Raw genomic sequence first — 18,922 nt, 5'->3', positions numbered from 1 at the left:
GTATTCAGACTAGAAAAAAAAAGAAATAGATTGTCATAAAGATTTACACAAATATTATTTTGTACGTAATGATTCAATGTCCTGATGAACGTGAGCTAGAATAAATAATAAATAAAAAAAATATGGTGTAGATATCTACAGGGTCTTTACGAATGTCAGAGGTCTATCCTACGACAGAATTAAACAATTAAGTTACACAAATGTTTCTAGAGTACATGAAACTATCCGATACTCCTCTCCCGAATGATCTTCCCTAAGTTGCTTATTGTTCTGTGTTTATCACTTGCAAGCTTCGGAAAAAGGAGTTTCTTGCCATTTTGTCAGTATTTAACTCCTAACAAGTGTGAAATGTTAAATCTTTTTCTCTCTTAAAAAAAAAGAAAAAAAAAATTAAACAAGTCTGAAATTCATTACGTCTCGATAAATGTCAAAAAATATGTTCTTAATTATGATTAAAGTTTAAGTCACGGTTTTTTCTTGAAATAAGGGAAGTACTGGCGTGTGGAAAAGTTTTGTATTTAAGAACTGTTAGGCAGTGGAAGCTAAAACGAAGTGAGAGCTGACAATGCAAGTACCATTCCCACAGTCACATTGGATGCGGAAGTAGTACAGCTAACCGCTGTAATCGGACTATACGTATCGCATTGATTTTGAGTAGTTACACTTATTTACGGCAAATTCTGCAACCCCCCACGTGGCAGCAACGCAAGCGCATCCAGGCGGTTGAAGAGACACGGCAGTGCCCCAGGACAAGCAGTTGCATGTGTTGCGGGCGGGCGTCAGCTGCGCCCCTTGCTGTAAACTGGTTGCGGTGATGCGCCAGGTGACATTATACTGCCTCAGGGCAACGTCCTACGTGTGAGCCAGTGACTCCACAGCTTGCGTTGCCTGAGTGTTCTGCCCCTCTCATTTGCTTCCATATGACACCCTTGTGGCCTTATAAGAATGGAGTAAGTCAGCTTTTTGTATAATTTCTTTAATGTATACTTCAGACTGTATCAACATCATCATCATCCTGTTCATTCAGGAATCTGTCTTTATTACAGTTGCACTTCTCATCGCCTACTGTATCCTCTGGAGTCTCCCTTGACGCAATTTCCAAGGTTTTAACAGACAACAGGGCAACATGTGGGTCAGATAATCACTCCAACAGTTTCTATATTGATTCGAATTCATCTACTGTGTAGGTGTTTATTTCATTCTGTATGCTGTGATCCTTTAATCTTCATTAGAACATCCCTTAATAACCCAAAAAATTGACAGTCTCGAACCACCTCATTTCGTAAGTGACCGACAATCGCAACAATTTAGTAACCTACCAGTAACCGTTGATACTTTAAAGAATAGAAACATCATTTATACCAAAGCTTCAGAATCTGATTACTTAACAACTAAGATAATGAGTAAATGTATGGCTATAAAATGTGACAAAAAAATTGTAAGAGGTTTTGAAATTACGCTTAAGTTTTGTTGGAAGTCGCTAAGTGTTCCCATTGCTAAACACTGGATGAATATAAACATTGGATGAATATAGTCTGGGTAATTTAAGCAAAATCTAGTTTATCACGCTTGTCAATGTTTATGACGTCATATATCGTGAACTATTTGTCGTACAGTAATATCACTCTGCAGGTTCATTCCGCGGTATCTGCAGATACTGCCTACAAATTATGTTGCTAATAATATTAATCGTATCGAAGTAATAAATTAAAACGTCATGCAACATATTGAAGTTTTACTGCATGGACAGCGAAACCGTACCAAGCGATAAATGTTTCTTTTTTTTGCTTTCAGTTTGTGTGCGTGTGTGTGGGTGGGGGGTGGGGGGGAGGAGGGGAAGTTGGCGAGAAAACGTTTCTTAAAGGTTTCAAACTATGTGTAAGGTTTGTTGGAGGTCGCTAAGGGTTCCCATCCTCACATAACAGTTGAAAAAAGTCTATTAATTGAGATTTGTCAGCTACGCTGCCTCAAAATAAACACACACAGTTTGACTGTAGTACTTGTTAAACTTTTAACATAAGAATATACCTCTTAATGAGTAGATTATGATATAATTTTAAATTTTTAAATTCGTTTAGTTGTGAAGCGAAATATTGAAAATAAAATTTTTGTTTCTTCTAGAAACCGCTAAATAAGCAATCTGCTACTGGCATTGGGTTCTGGGACACTCGCTTATTAATAGAAGTTGTTTTATAGAGCTTTGCAGTCTTTTTCGTTTTGCTTGTCAGATTGTTTTACTGTTATACATTTCAGATTGAACAAATATTTTCTTTGTAAAGTTATCAATTGATTTCGCAGAAATGGAGTAACTTTAAACCTTGAAGAAACACAGCTCATGGTGTTGGACTATCAAAAATGTAAGTTCTTAGGTATACATACTGAATTGTATACATTGAACTGAAAAATAGAAGCAGACCTGCTAAAAGGTTTACGTTTGCTCACCTTTGTTATAAGAATAATTATCAACTTTGGGTTTAGAGAAGACAGGACGTTAACTTATTTTGCATATATTCAATCACTGATGGCTCATGTGATAATATTCTGGAGTAACTCCTCTGTTATTTAAAAGGTATTCATTGCACAAAGAAAGTAGTTACAATTATTTATCGAGTACAACCATCATACGTTCGTCTTACTTTATAAAATGTCTTGTAAGACAGGTGAAAGCTTACTATCACAGTATTGCCACGCTATTAACATACACTTGTACTTGGTCCCATAAACTGTCTCATATACCTCGCAGTATTATATTAATGCCTGTTGCTGTACCGAGTGACTACACTACTATAGCAGAATTTTTTAATGTGCAGTTACGTTAGCATACTTCAGCACAGAGGTCTGAATACGGTGACTGTACTTCAAATGAGTCTTAGCGTATTGTGATTTGTGTTTCAAGACTGGAATAAAGAACGTTTGCAATAATTCTTAAGTTCTCCTTCTCTCTCTCTCTCTCTCTCTCTCTCTCTCTCTCTCTGTTTGTGTGTGTGTGTGTGTGTGTGTGTGTGTGTGTGTGTGTGTGTGTGTGTGTGTGTGTGTGTGTAGGTACAAACAATAGTCAACATTGATTCAAGAAGCAGCCAACTGAGCAATGAAGCAAGCCTCTAACTGTCACATTTGCAGACATAATAACTTGAATCAAACTTAAAGGAAACCTGTGGTTTTAGGACGCATACTTACGAATGTGGTGAACATATAGTGGTATCGGAAGTCGTTCATTTGGAGCTGGAGAATCTGAAAATAAAAGAAACACATTGGGTTATTCTTTTGTCATTATCATTAAATTGCCGATGCTATCCGTTCCTCACTACATTAGGACAGGGCCAAAAATTTTTTGGCCTAACACAAACACAATGTTGATATCTTACAAATTTTCCAGTTGTCTTGGTACACACTGCACAATAGTGTAACCCAGTGTTGACTTGTGAATATTTTTCTTTTGTGACTTTTTTAAAAAAACAAATTTTTTACTCGTTTCGTTGACATCGATGAGGTGGATTTGGGTACTATAATGAAATCTATTTTTGACAGTGTATCACAAACGTAAATTTATCCTAAGTTGGTAAATATATTGCTTCACCCTCCATCGTGGGTGGTTAGGAAATGCCTGCACTTCCTCCGAAGATTATATACGAGAAAGACATCTCAAAATTGCACCCAAAATTTTCGACATCTAGAAAACGCGTTATATGACAGTCAACAGTCCGCAAACAAAGGTGGATGAAATCGTTTTAAGGTATAGACATACCAGAAGAATGATCACTGTATATTTTACATAAGGAATTAACTATATAATGTTATGTGTCAAACAGCTACTACATTTATTGAGTGGTGTGCAAAGTGAAATGCAGAAACAACAGATTTTTACGTTGATAGTCATACTCGTCTAATTCTGTTGAATATTGAGTACTTTTGTCAGTCTAAACTTTATGTAAGTCAAATCCGGCTGAAGCCTTCCACTGATGATTAGATAACACAGAAATGCCAAATTTTCATGTAAAATAAGTGAGTTACTATGTAACCTAACAGATACTTTCGGCTAGGAGAGAAAGATGCTTTGAAGTTTCCCCCTCTTTTTATAGAAGTGATTTCACTTATGTTTTCTCCAACAGCCCTCACAGTGTAATTCAAGTTATAGCTTTTGGCCTCCTTTTTGGGAGTTATCCCAAACATTACTAACATTTATTGAAAGTCAGAACCACTTCCTATTCGCAGTGACGTAATAGGTAACGGGGGTGATGGCCTCCATTACCTTCAACCAGTTTCGTTAAAAATGTATCACAAACAGTCTTAACCGGAATAAAATATCTTTTTTAAAAGGTGACCGGTTTCGGTCAGAATGTGACCTTCCTCAGACACCTTATACCATGATGATAGGCAGAGGATGTGAATGGAGCAGGTGTCGTGAAGAAATGATACACACGTGCTTCGTTCAGCATCAATATTTTAGGACTAATAAACATTCGTGCCAGACTGTGATTAGAATTAAGATTTCAAGCTTTTCGCGTCCACACAGATTGTATCGTCGGTGTTGTGACTGACAATTCGCAATTTTTGACAAACACAACTTTTATTGATTTAAGTTCACAAGGTTGATGACTGAACAACAAACGGAAGGTAACAATAATGATGCCAGTGAAAGTCTCCTAATTGAGGTAAACAAAAATTCACTTCTTATTTTCCACAAAGGTTGATGACAACACACACACACACACACACACACACACACACACACACACACACACTAGTAACAGTGCAATTCAGCGACGAAGATGGAATCTTCAACGGTCATAGTACACGAGGTCGGCATCTGGCGTGAACTGAACTTCGTGGCTGGTTCTAGCCCCTAAACAGCTGTCTCCAGCCAATCAGGGTTTGGTGTAGTGATACTTCCTGCAGGCTGTGTCTCGAGCTCACCCTGCAGGAAGTAGAGCTCGGAATGTTTGTTTGCATTATCTTGTATGTAAGTAGTCGGTGTTTAACATTGCGCTTTTGGTACACCTTGGGAATAGACAACTTCATCCTCTGTGGTGTAATATGGGTTGCCGGCCCACAGGGCCACCTTGTCTCCGGTATAACAGTCGGAAACACTGAAAATCTGAATAGAGCATGGAGGCTAGCTGTTAATGCGTCGCCTTGTAGTAACCAGGAAATCCTGATGAGAGTTCGTCCTGCGTGAATTATCCTTAAATGTAAATTGAAGGTGAAGAGGGGAAGAAAGGAAAGGAAAGGAGAGGGGAGGGATCACTGCTGTCAGCTGTATTGGGACATTACGCGGAATTAGTGGGACGAGTGAAAATGTGTGGTGGACTGGGACTCGAACCCAGAATCTCCTGCTTACTAGGCAGGTGCGGTAACTGCTGCACCATTCGGGACACAGCGTGACCTCAACCGCGGCAAGCCTCACGGCCGATCCACACTCCCATCGAGCGCCACCTATCTGCAGTTCCTGTCCATTTCCTCCATATTCGCTCTCAGATATTCGCAAAGGAGGTCGTAAGTACTTGTGCATCTGCACTGAAGACGGTAGATGTGTTATTTTGTAGCAAACAATCTCAAGCTTCACATGAAAGTGTCATTTTGGTTCGATGTGACCACCATTCGTGATGCGTCAAATGTCCCACCCATAATCAATAGCTTCTCACACTCACTGCACAAAATCGGTCGTAACTTCTGCAATGGCAGGGTAGAGTCCATTGTGCAGGGCGGCTAAACTGTGTGGTAGGGGAGGGGCATACACACGCTCTTTAATGAAACGCCAGAGAACGAAATCTACTGGTGTCAAGTCTGGGGAGCGCGGCCGTCAAGCGATCGGCCCTTCACGGACAATCCACAGATTTGCGAAGCGATTATCGAGGAAATTCCGAACTTCTGTGAGAAAATGAGGTGTTGCACCGCCTTGCTGGTAATCAAGCATCCAGTCTCTGTCATCTTCATTTATCTGTGAAATTAAAACGTTTTCAAGCATATCCAGATACACAACACTAGTGAAAGTTTTCACAATGAAGAAGATAGGCCGTATACTTTGTTTGCTATTAGTGGCGGAATGTGGTCCTGCTGCTCTATGTGAATCAAATTTGAGGTTGTTTGCTAGTGACACACCTACCAATTCTATAGTTACCTCAATAAATTTCTGTATTATTCCAAATTTTAATGTCCTTCTTTCCAAAGAAAAACATTATACTTCATTCCTTCTTAGCGACGAAACGCAAATAAATAAGTGGGTAATGGACGTGTTACGAGCTAAGTTCGAAAAATGATGATGACCATTGTATGTACAGAGAACGAGCACTCTATGAAGGGGAAATAACACGGCCGCCTCTTATATCAGGCTATGGCATTTTCAGCGCCTAACCACTGAAAGGCACGTCACTCAGGAAGCTAAAGAGCACTTTGATGGATAGTAGCAGTTTTTCGTTTAACACCCTACAGAAACCGATCGACTTACGGTCACGACCTGGTTGGAAAATGGCGAAAGGGCCGTTGAAAAAGAGTTTTCATGATCCTACATAAATCCGTCACCACTGAAGCAAGGCATTTAATCACTTAGAGAAGAGAGGCGAAGATGTTGCTATAAATTCTGATCCGAAGCTGAGGAAAAAATTATCACCGTGTTCCGAGCGAGTGGGCAGCCTGGAAGCATCAGCTGGAAGTCGGCCAGAGTGTGTGGAGCGGCTCTCCTCATAGACGCGACGGAAATTCACGGCCTGTGCCGCCGCCCGGCTGCGACCGCGGAAATTGGCCGAATCCCAGCAGCCGCCGACTCTGACCTCTAACCTGGCCAACGTTGCGGCACGGACGAGTGAACGTCGGCGTCATAGATTACAGTTTATAACAGATGGGAATATGATTCAAACTCAACTGATGAAAACACAGAAAATAAAATTCCTAAAGTGATGAAGCAGGCTGAAGGTAAACTATTTCGGCTAAGTATGGGATAGATAACTGCAGAGCAAACTTGGGAGGCGCGAGAGGTACTCGTAAATACAAAAATGTACAGGGAAATTCAGGAATGAAGAAATATAAGTCACTTAGGAATGACATAAATACAGGGCTATTACAAATGATTGAAGCGATTTCACAGCTCTACAATAACTTTATTATTTGAGATATTTTCACAATGCTTTGCACACACATACAAAAACTCAAAAAGTTTTTTTAGGCATTCACAAATGTTCGGTATGTGCCCCTTCAGTGATTCGGCAGACATCAAGCCGATAATCTAGTTCCTCCCACACTCGGCGCAGCATGTCCCCATCAATGAGTTCGAAAGCATCGTTGATGCGAGCTCGCAGTTCTGGCACGTTTCTTGGTAGAGGAGGTTTAAACACTGAATCTTTCACATAACCCCACAGAAAGAAATCGCATGGGGTTAAGTCGGGAGAGCGTGGAGGCCATGACATGAACTGCTGATCATGGTCTCCACCACGACCGATCCATCGGTTTTCAAATCTCCTGTTTAAGAAATGCCGAACATCATGATGGAAGTGCGGTGGAGCACCATCCTGTTGAAAGATGAAGTCGGCGCTGTCGGTCTCCAGTTGTGGCATGAGCCAATTTTCCAGCATGTCCAGATACACGTGTCCTCTAACGTGTTTTTCGCAGAAGAAAAAGGGGCCGTAAACTTTAAACCGTGAGATTGCACAAAACACGTTAACTTTTGGTGAATTGCGAATTTGCTGCACGAATGCGTGAGGATTCTCTACCGCCCAGATTCGCACATTGTGTCTGTTCACTTCACCATTAAGAAAAAATGTTGCTTCATCACTGAAAAAAAGTTTCGCACTGAACTCATCCTCTTCCATGAGCTGTTGCAACCGCGCTGAAAATTCAAAGCGTTTGACCTTGTCATCCGGTGTCAGGGCTTGTAGCAATTGTAAACGGTAAGGCTTCTGCTTTAGCCTTTTCCGTAAGATTTTCCAAACCGTCGGCTGTGGTACGTTTAGCTCCCTGCTTGCTTTATTCGTCGACTTCCGCGGGCGACGCGTGAAACTTGCCCGCACGCGTTCAACCGTTTCTTCGCTCACTGCAGGCCGACCCGTTGATTTCCCCTTACAGAGGCATCCAGAAGCTTTAAACTGCGCATACCATCGCCGAATGGAGTTAGCAGTTGGTGGATCTTTGTTGAACTTCGTCCTCAAGTGTCGTTGCACTGTTATGACTGACTGATGTGAGTGCATTTCAAGCACGACATACGCTTTCCCGGCTCCTGTCGCCATTTTGTCTCACTGCGCTCTCGAGCGCTCTGGCGACAGAAACCTGAAGTGCGGCTTCAGCCGAACAAAACTTTATGAGTTTTTCTACGTATCTGTAGTGTGTCGTGACCATATGTCAATGAATGGAGCTGCAGTGAATTTATGAAATCGCTTCAATCATTTGTAATAGCCCTATAGCTAATGTGAGGAAGCTAAAGGCGAAATGGCTGCAGAAAAAAATATGAAGAAATCGAAAAAGAAATAATTGTCGAAAGTACTGACTCAGCATATAGAAAAGTCAAACCAATCTACGGTAAAATTAAAAGTAAGGATGTAGCATTAAGAGAGCAATGGCAATCAACTATTAAAAAATGTTCAAATGTATGTGAATTCCTGAGGGACCAAAGTGTCGAGGTCATAGGTCCCTAGTCTTACACGTTACTTAAACTAACTTATGCTAAGAACAACACACACACCAATGCCCAATGGAGGACTCGAACCTCTGGCGGGAGGGGCCGTGCAATCCGTGACATGGCGCCTAAACCGCGCAGCCACTCCGCGCGCCCAAATGTTAAAAGCAGAGGAGAAAGCGGATAGGTGGAAAGAGTGCAATGAAGACGTCTACGAGGAGGAGGAATTGTCCGATGGCGTGACAAAAGAAGAAACAGGAGTCAGTAGGGAAGAGATGGAGATTGCAGTATTAGAATGTTGACCATTCCTACTTGGGACACCTTGTATAAATAGTTCAAATAAGTTGGGACATGAGAGGTATTCAATCAAGGAATTAATTTAGCCTATCCTAGTTAGTGTGCATTGTATACGTTAATTCCGTATCTTTCATTGAACTTAAACGTGAAACGAAAATTACTAGTATGCCCATCTTTAGATAGGCTTGTGAGCACCTGCTGTTAGTATGTACATTTTCCGGTGTATAAATGACTTCTTCAACCGTATTTATGCGTTCTGCTTTATTTGCAATCTATTTCTGCTATACAGTGCACCATTTTCAGGCCTCTCTATGTTAAACCGGGTAATGATTGGGATAGCTGTTGATGTGCTGGCGGTCTCCAGGGCCATAAACAGGAAGGAAGATGAGACCTAAACTTTTCCGGCAAATTGAATGTTCAAATAATTTACGGGTTTGCTGCCGAGTGACGTCGTCGACGACCACCGATATTTCGGCAGGAGCACATCCTGCCATTCTCAAGGCACAACTGCAAGGAGGAAGCAATGTGCAAGGGAATTTAAGGCCCTGTTGACGTCCGTAAAAGATGATCTTGGTTTGCGTAAGGCTGGTGTCTATCGTATTCCTTGCAGTTGTGGTATGTCATATATTGGTCAGACAACAAGAACTGTGGAAGTCCGGTGTACTGAACATAAGCGTCACACATGCTTACAACAGCCGAGCAAATCCGCTATTGCAGAACATTGCCTTGACACCGGTCATCCTATGGAATACAACAACACGGAGATTCTGGCTTGCACGTCCAGCTATTGGGAAAGTGTCATTAAGAATGCTGTTGAAATCAAACAATCAAGCAACCTTTTAAACAGAGTTGGTGGATTTTGTCTAAATGCTGCTTGGAATCAGGCTCTGTCTCTCGTCAAAAAACAGAGGGACAGAATTATGGCTACCTCACCTGTTGATTAATGGTCACTATCGATATTTCTGACGTTGGTTATCTTTGGTTGTGTGTTGACTTTGCGGTTACTTATTCTGTGTGTGGTATGTTCCTTGTTTCTTCTCTGTGAACCGAGGTATTAAATTCCCTTGCACATTGCTTCCTCCTTGCATTTGTGCCTTGAGAATGGCAGGGTGTGCTCCTGCCGAAATATCTGCGGTGGTCGACGACGTCACCCGGCAGCAAACCCTTAAATTATTTGAACAGGAAGGAAGTGTTCATCATATCTGACATGGATATGGGTGTGGCCTGTATTGGGATGTATTATGATAGTTAGCTGGTTTTTTGCGTCATTACGCGCTTTATCGTAGAGCGGCGTGAAGATGATGGTACACAGCGACAAAATCGATAGCGAGTGAAGCAAGACTTCCTAATGCGGATGACGAACTGAATAATCCTCAAATAAAAAATAAAAAACTCAGAACTGGAAGAGATGTCAGGCATGGCAAAACTGTTCTCAGTAATCTTAAGAGAAGTTCCTTTATTGGATCTAGAATGTAGAAAATAGCGAATCTTAGGCCGATGTTGAGTTTCTAGGCATCCAGATAGCCTTCGATAAATTTACGCATTGTCGCCTAGCAACCAAACTACAGTGTGGGCAAAATGAAACAAGCCGGCCGGTGTGGCCGAGCGGTTCTAGGCGCTTCAGTCTGGAACCGCGCGAGCGCTACGGTCGCAGGTTCGAATCCTGCCTCGGGCATGGATGTCTGTGATGTCCTTAGGTTAGTTAGGTTTAAGTAGTTCTAAGTTCTAGGGGACTGATGACCTCAGATGTTAAGTCCCATAGTGCTCAGAGCCTTTTAAAATTAAACATGACAGGAAAATATCTCATGCACCTTAAGATGGCAACAGAACTTACATCATCCGCATCCATGGTGACTGATTTTTAAACTGGGTTGCCATTATTAAGGTGCATGAAATATTTTCCTGTCCAGCGCCATTTTGCCCGTTCTGTACACACAAACACATAGGAATATCCGAGCAGATATGCGAATGAACTGAAGACAGCATAGCAACTGGGTCGTTCTTTTTTCACGACTTATAATATTTACTAGCATGATTATTTACAGAATTTCTTAATCTCCTCTTCAATTTTCCCTATTTACGACATTTTTTCATCTTTCGTGCTGTATTTCAGGTATTGCCTTTCCTACTTGATTTTTTCACTTTTATGTCTTCACTAGTGTTCTGGAACACACACTGCGGTGTGTGGCTGAGAGCACAACATATACCGCTAATACTTCCCATTCCCCTTTCGTTAATAGGTGAGTAGTCTTGATACAGAGCTTCCAAGGTGCAATAGAAGCAAAAAACATGGCTTTGCAAGCAAAAAGAGAGGGGACGCGAAGTAAATAGCGAAGTAAATAGACGCCGGCATAGACGCCTCAGCGAAGTGGAACTGTTAATATACATAAGAAAAACCTTCACTAGCACTTTCATAGCCATTGGAATAAAGAGGAACTACCGAGAAGAGTGGAGACGAGTGTGCATTTTACGAGAGATGAGGAATCAAATACTTTACTACCGTCCACTCGCAACAAGTACCATCGATTCAGATCCCTGTACGTGAATGTAGGAATGAGAAAGAGAAAAATGAGAGAGACAGACAGACAGAGAGATAGAGAGAGAGAGAGAGAGAGAGAGAGAGAGAGGGAGAGAGAGAGAGGGAGAGGGAGAGGGAGAGGGAGAGGGAGGGGCCTGTCTAAGACTGTGGACGGTGAGATAAAATTCATACTGATACTTTGAGACAATCTGAAACGGACTCAAAATTTTGAGATGGCAACTGACTTGACCTGAGGACAATGTTTTCCAAGCAGATAAGGTCCACGCGTTCAGTGGCTGGAGGGACTTGACAAGAACTAATCGTCTAACTGCCGCCCGGAACCGCACGAACGGCGATGACAAGTGGATCGGATGAGTGTTTGGATGCCGGTAGCCCAGATGTACCACTGATTGAAACTGTGTCTTTTTGGTATTCAGTCTTGTAACTGGTTTGATGTGGCCAGTCATGACTCCCTTTTATGAGCCAAACTTTCATCTCAGCGAAATACTTACACCAAACGTTGTAAGGCGTGCTATTGAGAGTTGCGAAAGTGTACCTTTTCCGGCAGGAGCCATTATCTTGCCGTTTCGACTATCGCGTTACCGTTCGCTTGTCTTTACGCGAGGAGAAGAAGTTTTTGTATTGGTCTCGCATAGGGCGGTCGTGGGTAGCTGCTTTCCCACCAATAATTATGGACAGTTTACACATATTGAAAAACATTGAAAATTTTTCGTCGAATGATAGGGCAAATAGAGTGATTCATCGGGTTATTTGTGGAGGGTCTGCATTATTAGGCATGAAGCCAGTGGACCAATCAATATCGTCACTCTTAGTGGCCCATATAATACATGAACAATAAAGGCAAAGGAGAAGTTTTGTAGTTTAATTTGGAAAAGCAATATAGCAAAATCAAACTTCAGACTTAAAGTGAAACTGAAATTGTTGTTAGGATCATGATTGGGTCTAGCCATTCTTACGTATGACCATGGTTGGATATAGCCACTCTTGCGAAATCAGTAAAAGCCATGAACTGGTCTCGTTCCAAAGCAACTTTTTCACTTGCTTCGAAGAACTGATTAAATTAACATACGTAAAGGAAGAAAACACGTTTTAGACATTATGGACAGTTTACAGATATTGAAAAAAACACTGAAAATTTGTCGTCGAATGGTAGGGGAAATCGACTGATTAATCGGGTTATTTGGTGAGGTTGCGCTTTATTACACATGAAGCCAGTGGAACAATCACTATCGTCACTCTTGATGATGATGAGATTCCATACTCCTTGAGAGAGCGTAGGGGACAATGCGGAAGAACCGCACCGCCGTACTAAGCAAGGTCTTAGTGGAGGTGGTTTGCCATTGCCTTCCTCCGATCGTAATGGAGATGAATGACGATGATGAGGACGGCACAACAACACCCAGTCATCTCGAGGCAGGTGAAAATCCCTGGACCCGCCGGGAATCGAACCCGGGACCCCGTGCTAGGGAAGCGAGAACGCTACCGCGAGACCATGAGCTGCGGACATCGTCACCCTTAGTGGCCTCTTAGGATCATGACTGGGTCTAGCCATTCTTACGTGTGACCATGGTTGGATATAGCTACTCTTGCGAAATCAGTAAAAGCTATGAACTGGTCTCGTTCCAAGGCAACGTTTTCACTTGCTTCGAAGAACTGATGACATTAACATACGTAAAGGAAAAAACAACACGTTTTATTTGGGCACAATGGTCAGGTTTCTCTCTGTTACCATCCGTTATCCATGTCCGATCCCTTCAAAGAAAACCGTTTCGTTTAAGAATAGGCAAAACTAAAACGGGAGGCCGGTTACAATGTCCTCGACCCACAGAAATCCCCGCATTCCACTCAACTTTTGCCAGCTACGGCTTCCTGTAGCACCATGGAAGCTATTCTTAACAAGTCCTATAATCCTGTCCTTTCTTCATAGCAATATCATCAGGGAATTCTATTATTGATATACTTTCACCATGGATTTCAGTTCTACTCCTAACTATTTTTTGTTTTTGTCATTTCTTCTTCGGCGTACAGGCAGAACAGTAGGGGAGAAGGAGATTGAATCGTTGCCTTAGGCCCTACTGAACTGCAACTGGTCTCCACCTTTTCCTAAAGCATAATTACACTCGTTTTTATGAGAACTGCAAACATCTTGCGCCATATTACTTGGACAAATATTATAAGTAAGCTGTTTAGGTTTTCATGTTGGTAACGCCATGTAACGCTCTGTACGAAAATCACTGACTGTGCTGTGTGCAGTCTGTGGCTGGTTGGACTCATTGTTGGAATATTCGCTTCTGTAGTGTTGGGCTGTTGGATGTGAACAGCGCGTAGAGTTGCGCAGTTGGAGGCGACCAGTGGTGGATGTGGGGACAGAGATGCCAGAGTTTTGAGAGCGGACGATCTGGACGTGTGTCCGTCAGAGAGAGGAAATTTGTAAGACTGGATATCATGAACTGATATATATATATATATATATTATGAGTTTTGACCACTGTTAAGGTAAATACGTTGTTTGTTTTCTATCAAAATCTTTCATTTGTTAAATATGCCTATCAGTAGTTAGTGCCTTCAGTATTTAGAATCTTTTATTTAGCTGGCGATATTGGCGCTCGCTGTATTGCAATAGTTCAAATAACGAACATTTTTGTGAGGTAAGTGATTCATGAAAGGTATAAGTTATTGTTAGTCAGGGCCATTCTTTTGTAGGGATTATTGAAAATCAGATTGCGTTGCGATAAAAAAATATTATGTGTCAGTTTAACGACTGACAGAATAAGTAAAGAGAGAAATGTCTGAGTACGTTCAGTTTTGCTCAGCTGTTTGAAAATTAAATAACGTAAGAGGTTTACCAGCAAAGTAATTCATAATTATTCCAAGGGGACGTTTCAAGATTAATGTTACCTGATTTACAATCAACGTTGTCCTCTCAGCACATACAAATACCTGCTCCATATAGTTTTGGGAAACGTATGTATATAAAATGTGACACCGTTTGGTGAATCACACATCAGCTTGTTGAAAGAGATGACGAATCAGTCGACCCGTAAACAAAACGGATTGTGCGTCACGTTCACCATAATCGTGTCACTCTGCAACTCATTCAAAACATTGACTAAGCAACCACACAGTTCCAATGTAGCTCGCCAAGTCGTAAAGTAAAGAAACAGATTACCTTCTATTCTGGAGTCGGGGTACACAAAATATTATGTTCGATTCTCAGTATTACTGCATGAGTACAAGCCACCAACTAATTGCTTTAAGTTATCGCTCTCCATCGTCCTCAGTGTAACGCAATGAAGCCTCAGTCAAAAGCACACCATGTCTCACATGATTAAAAGACACATTCACTCCAGAGCGACTCAAACGGAATAGACTGAAGCGGAATGCTTTGTGTTCCATCCTAACCAGCAGGCCATATGTGGCAAACACGTCCTCACTAGACAATTTCCTCAGAGACTTCAGGCAGAGAAACAAGTGCAGGCGATGCAGCTGAGAATAGGCGGCAGTCAATGAAAGAGCCACAGGTACACAGTCCAGTCACATTAATACGACCACCGCCTATGTTCGACGTCAACGTGCAATACCCATTTATAGATGGCCGGTGGCAGCACTAGCAGTGGAGGGTAAATAAAGCTTCGGGGGGGAGGGGGGGGGGAGGGATGCGGGAAGCAATGCCGTCGTTATTGTAATGGAAACTAAGCAACTTATTTTGCTTTTGGGCCAGTGGTAGAAGCATTTACGAAACGGCTAAGTTTGTATACTGTTGGCGTGTCGCAGTGGTTGAAGTATACAGTGCGTGGCAAAATGGCGCAGTTCGAACAGGCGCGAAGTAAACTATGGCGCGCCAGGAGACACAGATGACGGCTGCGGAGGTGTGTGCGGTCGGACAGACTTGCAACTGTTGAGCAACTGGCCATCCAGATGAACCCAAGGGCTACCAACATTATTCCTCAACGACCGCCCAGCGAACGTTGCTGTGTGTGGGCCTCCGCAGCAGTCGCCTGCCTGATGTATCTATGCTGACTGGACGGAGGCTGGAATTTTCACGCCAATACCGCAACTGCATGTCCACTGATTGGCATCAGGTGGCCTTTTCAGATGAATCATGTCTTATGCTCCATCGGACAAATGGCCGTTGGCGTGTACGGCCCTGCAACAATCATCGGAAGGGTCTAGAACCTAGGAGGGAGCGTTACGGTCTGGGGAATGTTTTGTGGCATTCCCTGTGTGATGTCATTCTGCAAGGCAGAAGGGATCAGTGGAAATACGCATCTATCTTTGTCGATCACGTCCACCGCTACATACAGTTAGCTTCTCTGCGGCCCGATGGCATTTTCCAGCAGGACAATGCAACGTGTAAAACACCTCGCAGTGTACGGGCATGGTTCGAACAGCCGCAGGATGATTTTGTCGTACTCTCCTGGCCATTAAACTGCCCGGATTTAAGCTCAGAAAGTTACTTTTTACCACCCTGCCAGTGTCCAGCAATGTTCATTTGTCTAGCTAAAAGCTGTAGTAGAAAATACTAGATCACTACTGTCTATTGCAGGTCGCAACATACATAGAATTGTCCGGTAAACGGGATGTGGCTAGCTACTGAAATAAAAGTTTTAACTTGGCAATGTAAATTTTCAGGTGTATTTTAACGATAAAGATCACAGTTAATACTGCCAAGTCCGTACTAAGTGGCAACAGAATGTAAAGTTCACACGCACACCACAATCACAAAAGTAGCCAGTTTATGGTATTTACACCCGTTACCGAAGTTAATAGAGTTCGCCCGATCGTTTAGTTACGAAAATGCTCGCTCAAATGTTGCGCCCTCTGCTCTACACGTAAAACCTGTTCCAGTCTTAGATCGCACAACACGCCACGCGGTTTTAACTAACAGTCAAAAGCAATAATTTTGATATTCCGTCCGAAATTCCACACGACTTCCAGTCATGGATGTGTGTGATGCCCTTAGGTTAGTTAGGTTTAATTAGTTCTAAGTTCTAGGCGACTGATGACCTCAGAAATTAAGTCGCATAGTGCTCAGAGCCATTTGAACCATTTTTGAACGACTTCCACTATACCGTTCACTTAAATACACTTTGTACTACTTCGCGAACTCGTAATTAGCATTTTTCCGCGATTTTACAGTACTTTCGTCGGAGCTGCTTTCAATGAGATGTTACTAGTTCGAACCCTCAGCCCCGGCCCTCCTAGATCATACCAAAGGCTTTGTTCCCAGCATAGATTGGCGCGAACCTGCATTTTTCTGATTGGCTGATATCACAAACAGCAAATCAGGTTGCAGTATTATCCCGCGCTAACCCGCGCTTTACTTCAATGACAAATCATGATAAAACATTTCTTTCTATGGCAATTACTAAATAAATGAATTTAGAAAAGTATCAAATATAAAATTACTCCTTCTGAAATTACCGATTAATTTGTGTTCTACTCACGATTTATTAGTACCATAAACTGACTGCACATTTAATTATAGTAAATCCCCTGTATAGTTTAGCTGGTACTTCGTGAATAAACAAAACAATTTTCATTTACTTCTGTTCTTCTTCACTCGTACAACACTCACACTGCTAATTACTACACATATAAAACAATTATAATTATGCAAATACATTAAATATTAATCAAACATAACTTTACAACATTGTTTTGACTACGACTGCTAGCACTGTCCGTCAACTGCTGACCTCTGGCGCCTACTAGTACAACTACGTGCAGCTCTGTAACTCAGGTCCATGTCAGCTGGTGACATCTGTCGATGACTCATGCCTACAACGATATCGTCCTAGCAAGTGACACGAGCGATGCGTTCTGTTCGCGCCATGTGTCTGTCAAACCTAGCGCAGGTGGCCAGATACTGGAGTTGTCATGGCTCCACAACCCCGTCGGTACCTTCCAGAACTTCACTGACTCTTTTCCTGCATTTCCTAACTGCGAAAGGCGGTTATTCAGGCTTCTGGTAGGTTGTCACATTAAGGTGAGTGGACCGTGTATAATAACGAAGATTGCATTTGAGACGAAGCTACGTAAAAACGGAATATGTGGAAGATGGCCGATTATAATGAACACCTTTCACAGTTTTTCACTTCGTAGAACATTATCATAGTTCGTTACAGAATATCTTAATTCTGATTTTTCTTTTCCCCTGTTTCAAATATATTTTCATCGTTTCCTCTGCACTTAGCAATTTTCTTTCCTTCTTTACTATCATCCCTTTCAAATCTTCTGCAAACGCACACTACGGGGCAGAGGTAACGTCATACACCCCTATTAATGCCCGCTCCTTTTCACTACCCTTTTCTGCTTCATACTTTTCTTAGCTTACAGCACGATTCTTAAGTTTCTTTTTACATTTCCTTGAAAACTATCCACTCACTATCACTACTGTATTCAGAGTATATCGCCAACCACTATCAACCCCCTCCTATCCCGCATTCCTCCTCCCTTCCTTATATCACATTTTTACCACGACTATCATGTTGATTCATACATTATTGTCGCAAAGTATTCATCATTACTACTCCCCGCTCCCCCCTGCAGAGGAACAGTGTACGTGCCCTCTAGGAACCCCTGGCCCGCTACAGAGGACGCGGCCTGAGTCCAACTACGGCGGCCGGCTGCTCCAATTAGCGCCTGTGTCCAGTTTACTGCGGACACAATTCAGTTAGGCGCCACTGCCTGCCGGCGACGCGCCTCCAAATTATTTAAACGCCGCCGCAAACTTAGACGCAATCGCGCCGCCTGCCGATTCGCCGGGCGATCCAATTACCGGCCCGCGTGGCTCCTAATGAGTCAGTGGCGACTTGGGCGTGCGGTCCGCTCAAACTGACGTTTAATTCTCTCGCGAATGCCAACGGTTATGGAGGGCCGGTGGTTGTACAGCAAAACTCTTTTATCCGTGCTTTTTTGGATTAAAGTTTCATTCTGTTCCTACTGTTCAAAATCCCCGTGTGAAATACTATTTCCACTGACATATATGGTGAGCAGCTTCAGAACTGTGCACATAACTTGTTTGTGGAATACACTGCCCGACAAAAAAAGGGATGGGGGGAGGCACCTGAAAGACAGTCGTATATCAGCGTAGCGTGGTACACGTATACGCCATGGAATCAGTGATCGTAAGACCGTTACAGCATCGCTGAATACGGCTGTAAACAGGAATACAAAAAATTAGTAAGAGCGATAGAGGACAGAATACATTGAAAGTCTCTATGGCGGGAAATATTTGTATGATGTGGTAGAAGAGGAAACAGGAGTCGATTTAGAAGAGACAGGGGATCCAGTATCAGAATCTTAATGTAAAAGAGCTTTGGAGGACTTAAGACTGAATAAGACAGAAGGCATAGGAAACATTGCACAAAACGGTTACGTATATTGGTGTGTAGAATGTATGAGTCTGGCGACATGCCATCTGACTTTCGGAAAAATATCATCCACACAATTCCGAAGACTATAAGAGCTGACAAGTGCGA

General features: G+C 42.4%; 1 protein-coding gene across 1 annotated transcript in view; it reads right to left on the bottom strand.

The window, feature by feature from the left end:
• The window catches only part of LOC124778806 (glutamate receptor ionotropic, kainate 2), a 1,316,354-nt gene that overhangs the window by 490,592 nt on the left and 806,840 nt on the right, over window positions 1-18,922 (bottom strand). Inside the window, exon 6 of the mRNA XM_047253669.1 lies at window positions 3,178-3,231. Within this exon, the coding sequence (XP_047109625.1) occupies window positions 3,178-3,231 (54 nt within the window). The remainder of the gene's footprint in view (window positions 1-3,177; window positions 3,232-18,922) is intronic.

Source organism: Schistocerca piceifrons, chromosome 1, assembly GCF_021461385.2.
Source record: "Schistocerca piceifrons isolate TAMUIC-IGC-003096 chromosome 1, iqSchPice1.1, whole genome shotgun sequence".
NCBI lineage: Eukaryota > Metazoa > Arthropoda > Insecta > Orthoptera > Acrididae > Schistocerca > Schistocerca piceifrons.
The sequence above is the reverse complement of the archived record's forward strand: the minus strand, read 5'-3'. Positions and strand labels throughout refer to the sequence as shown.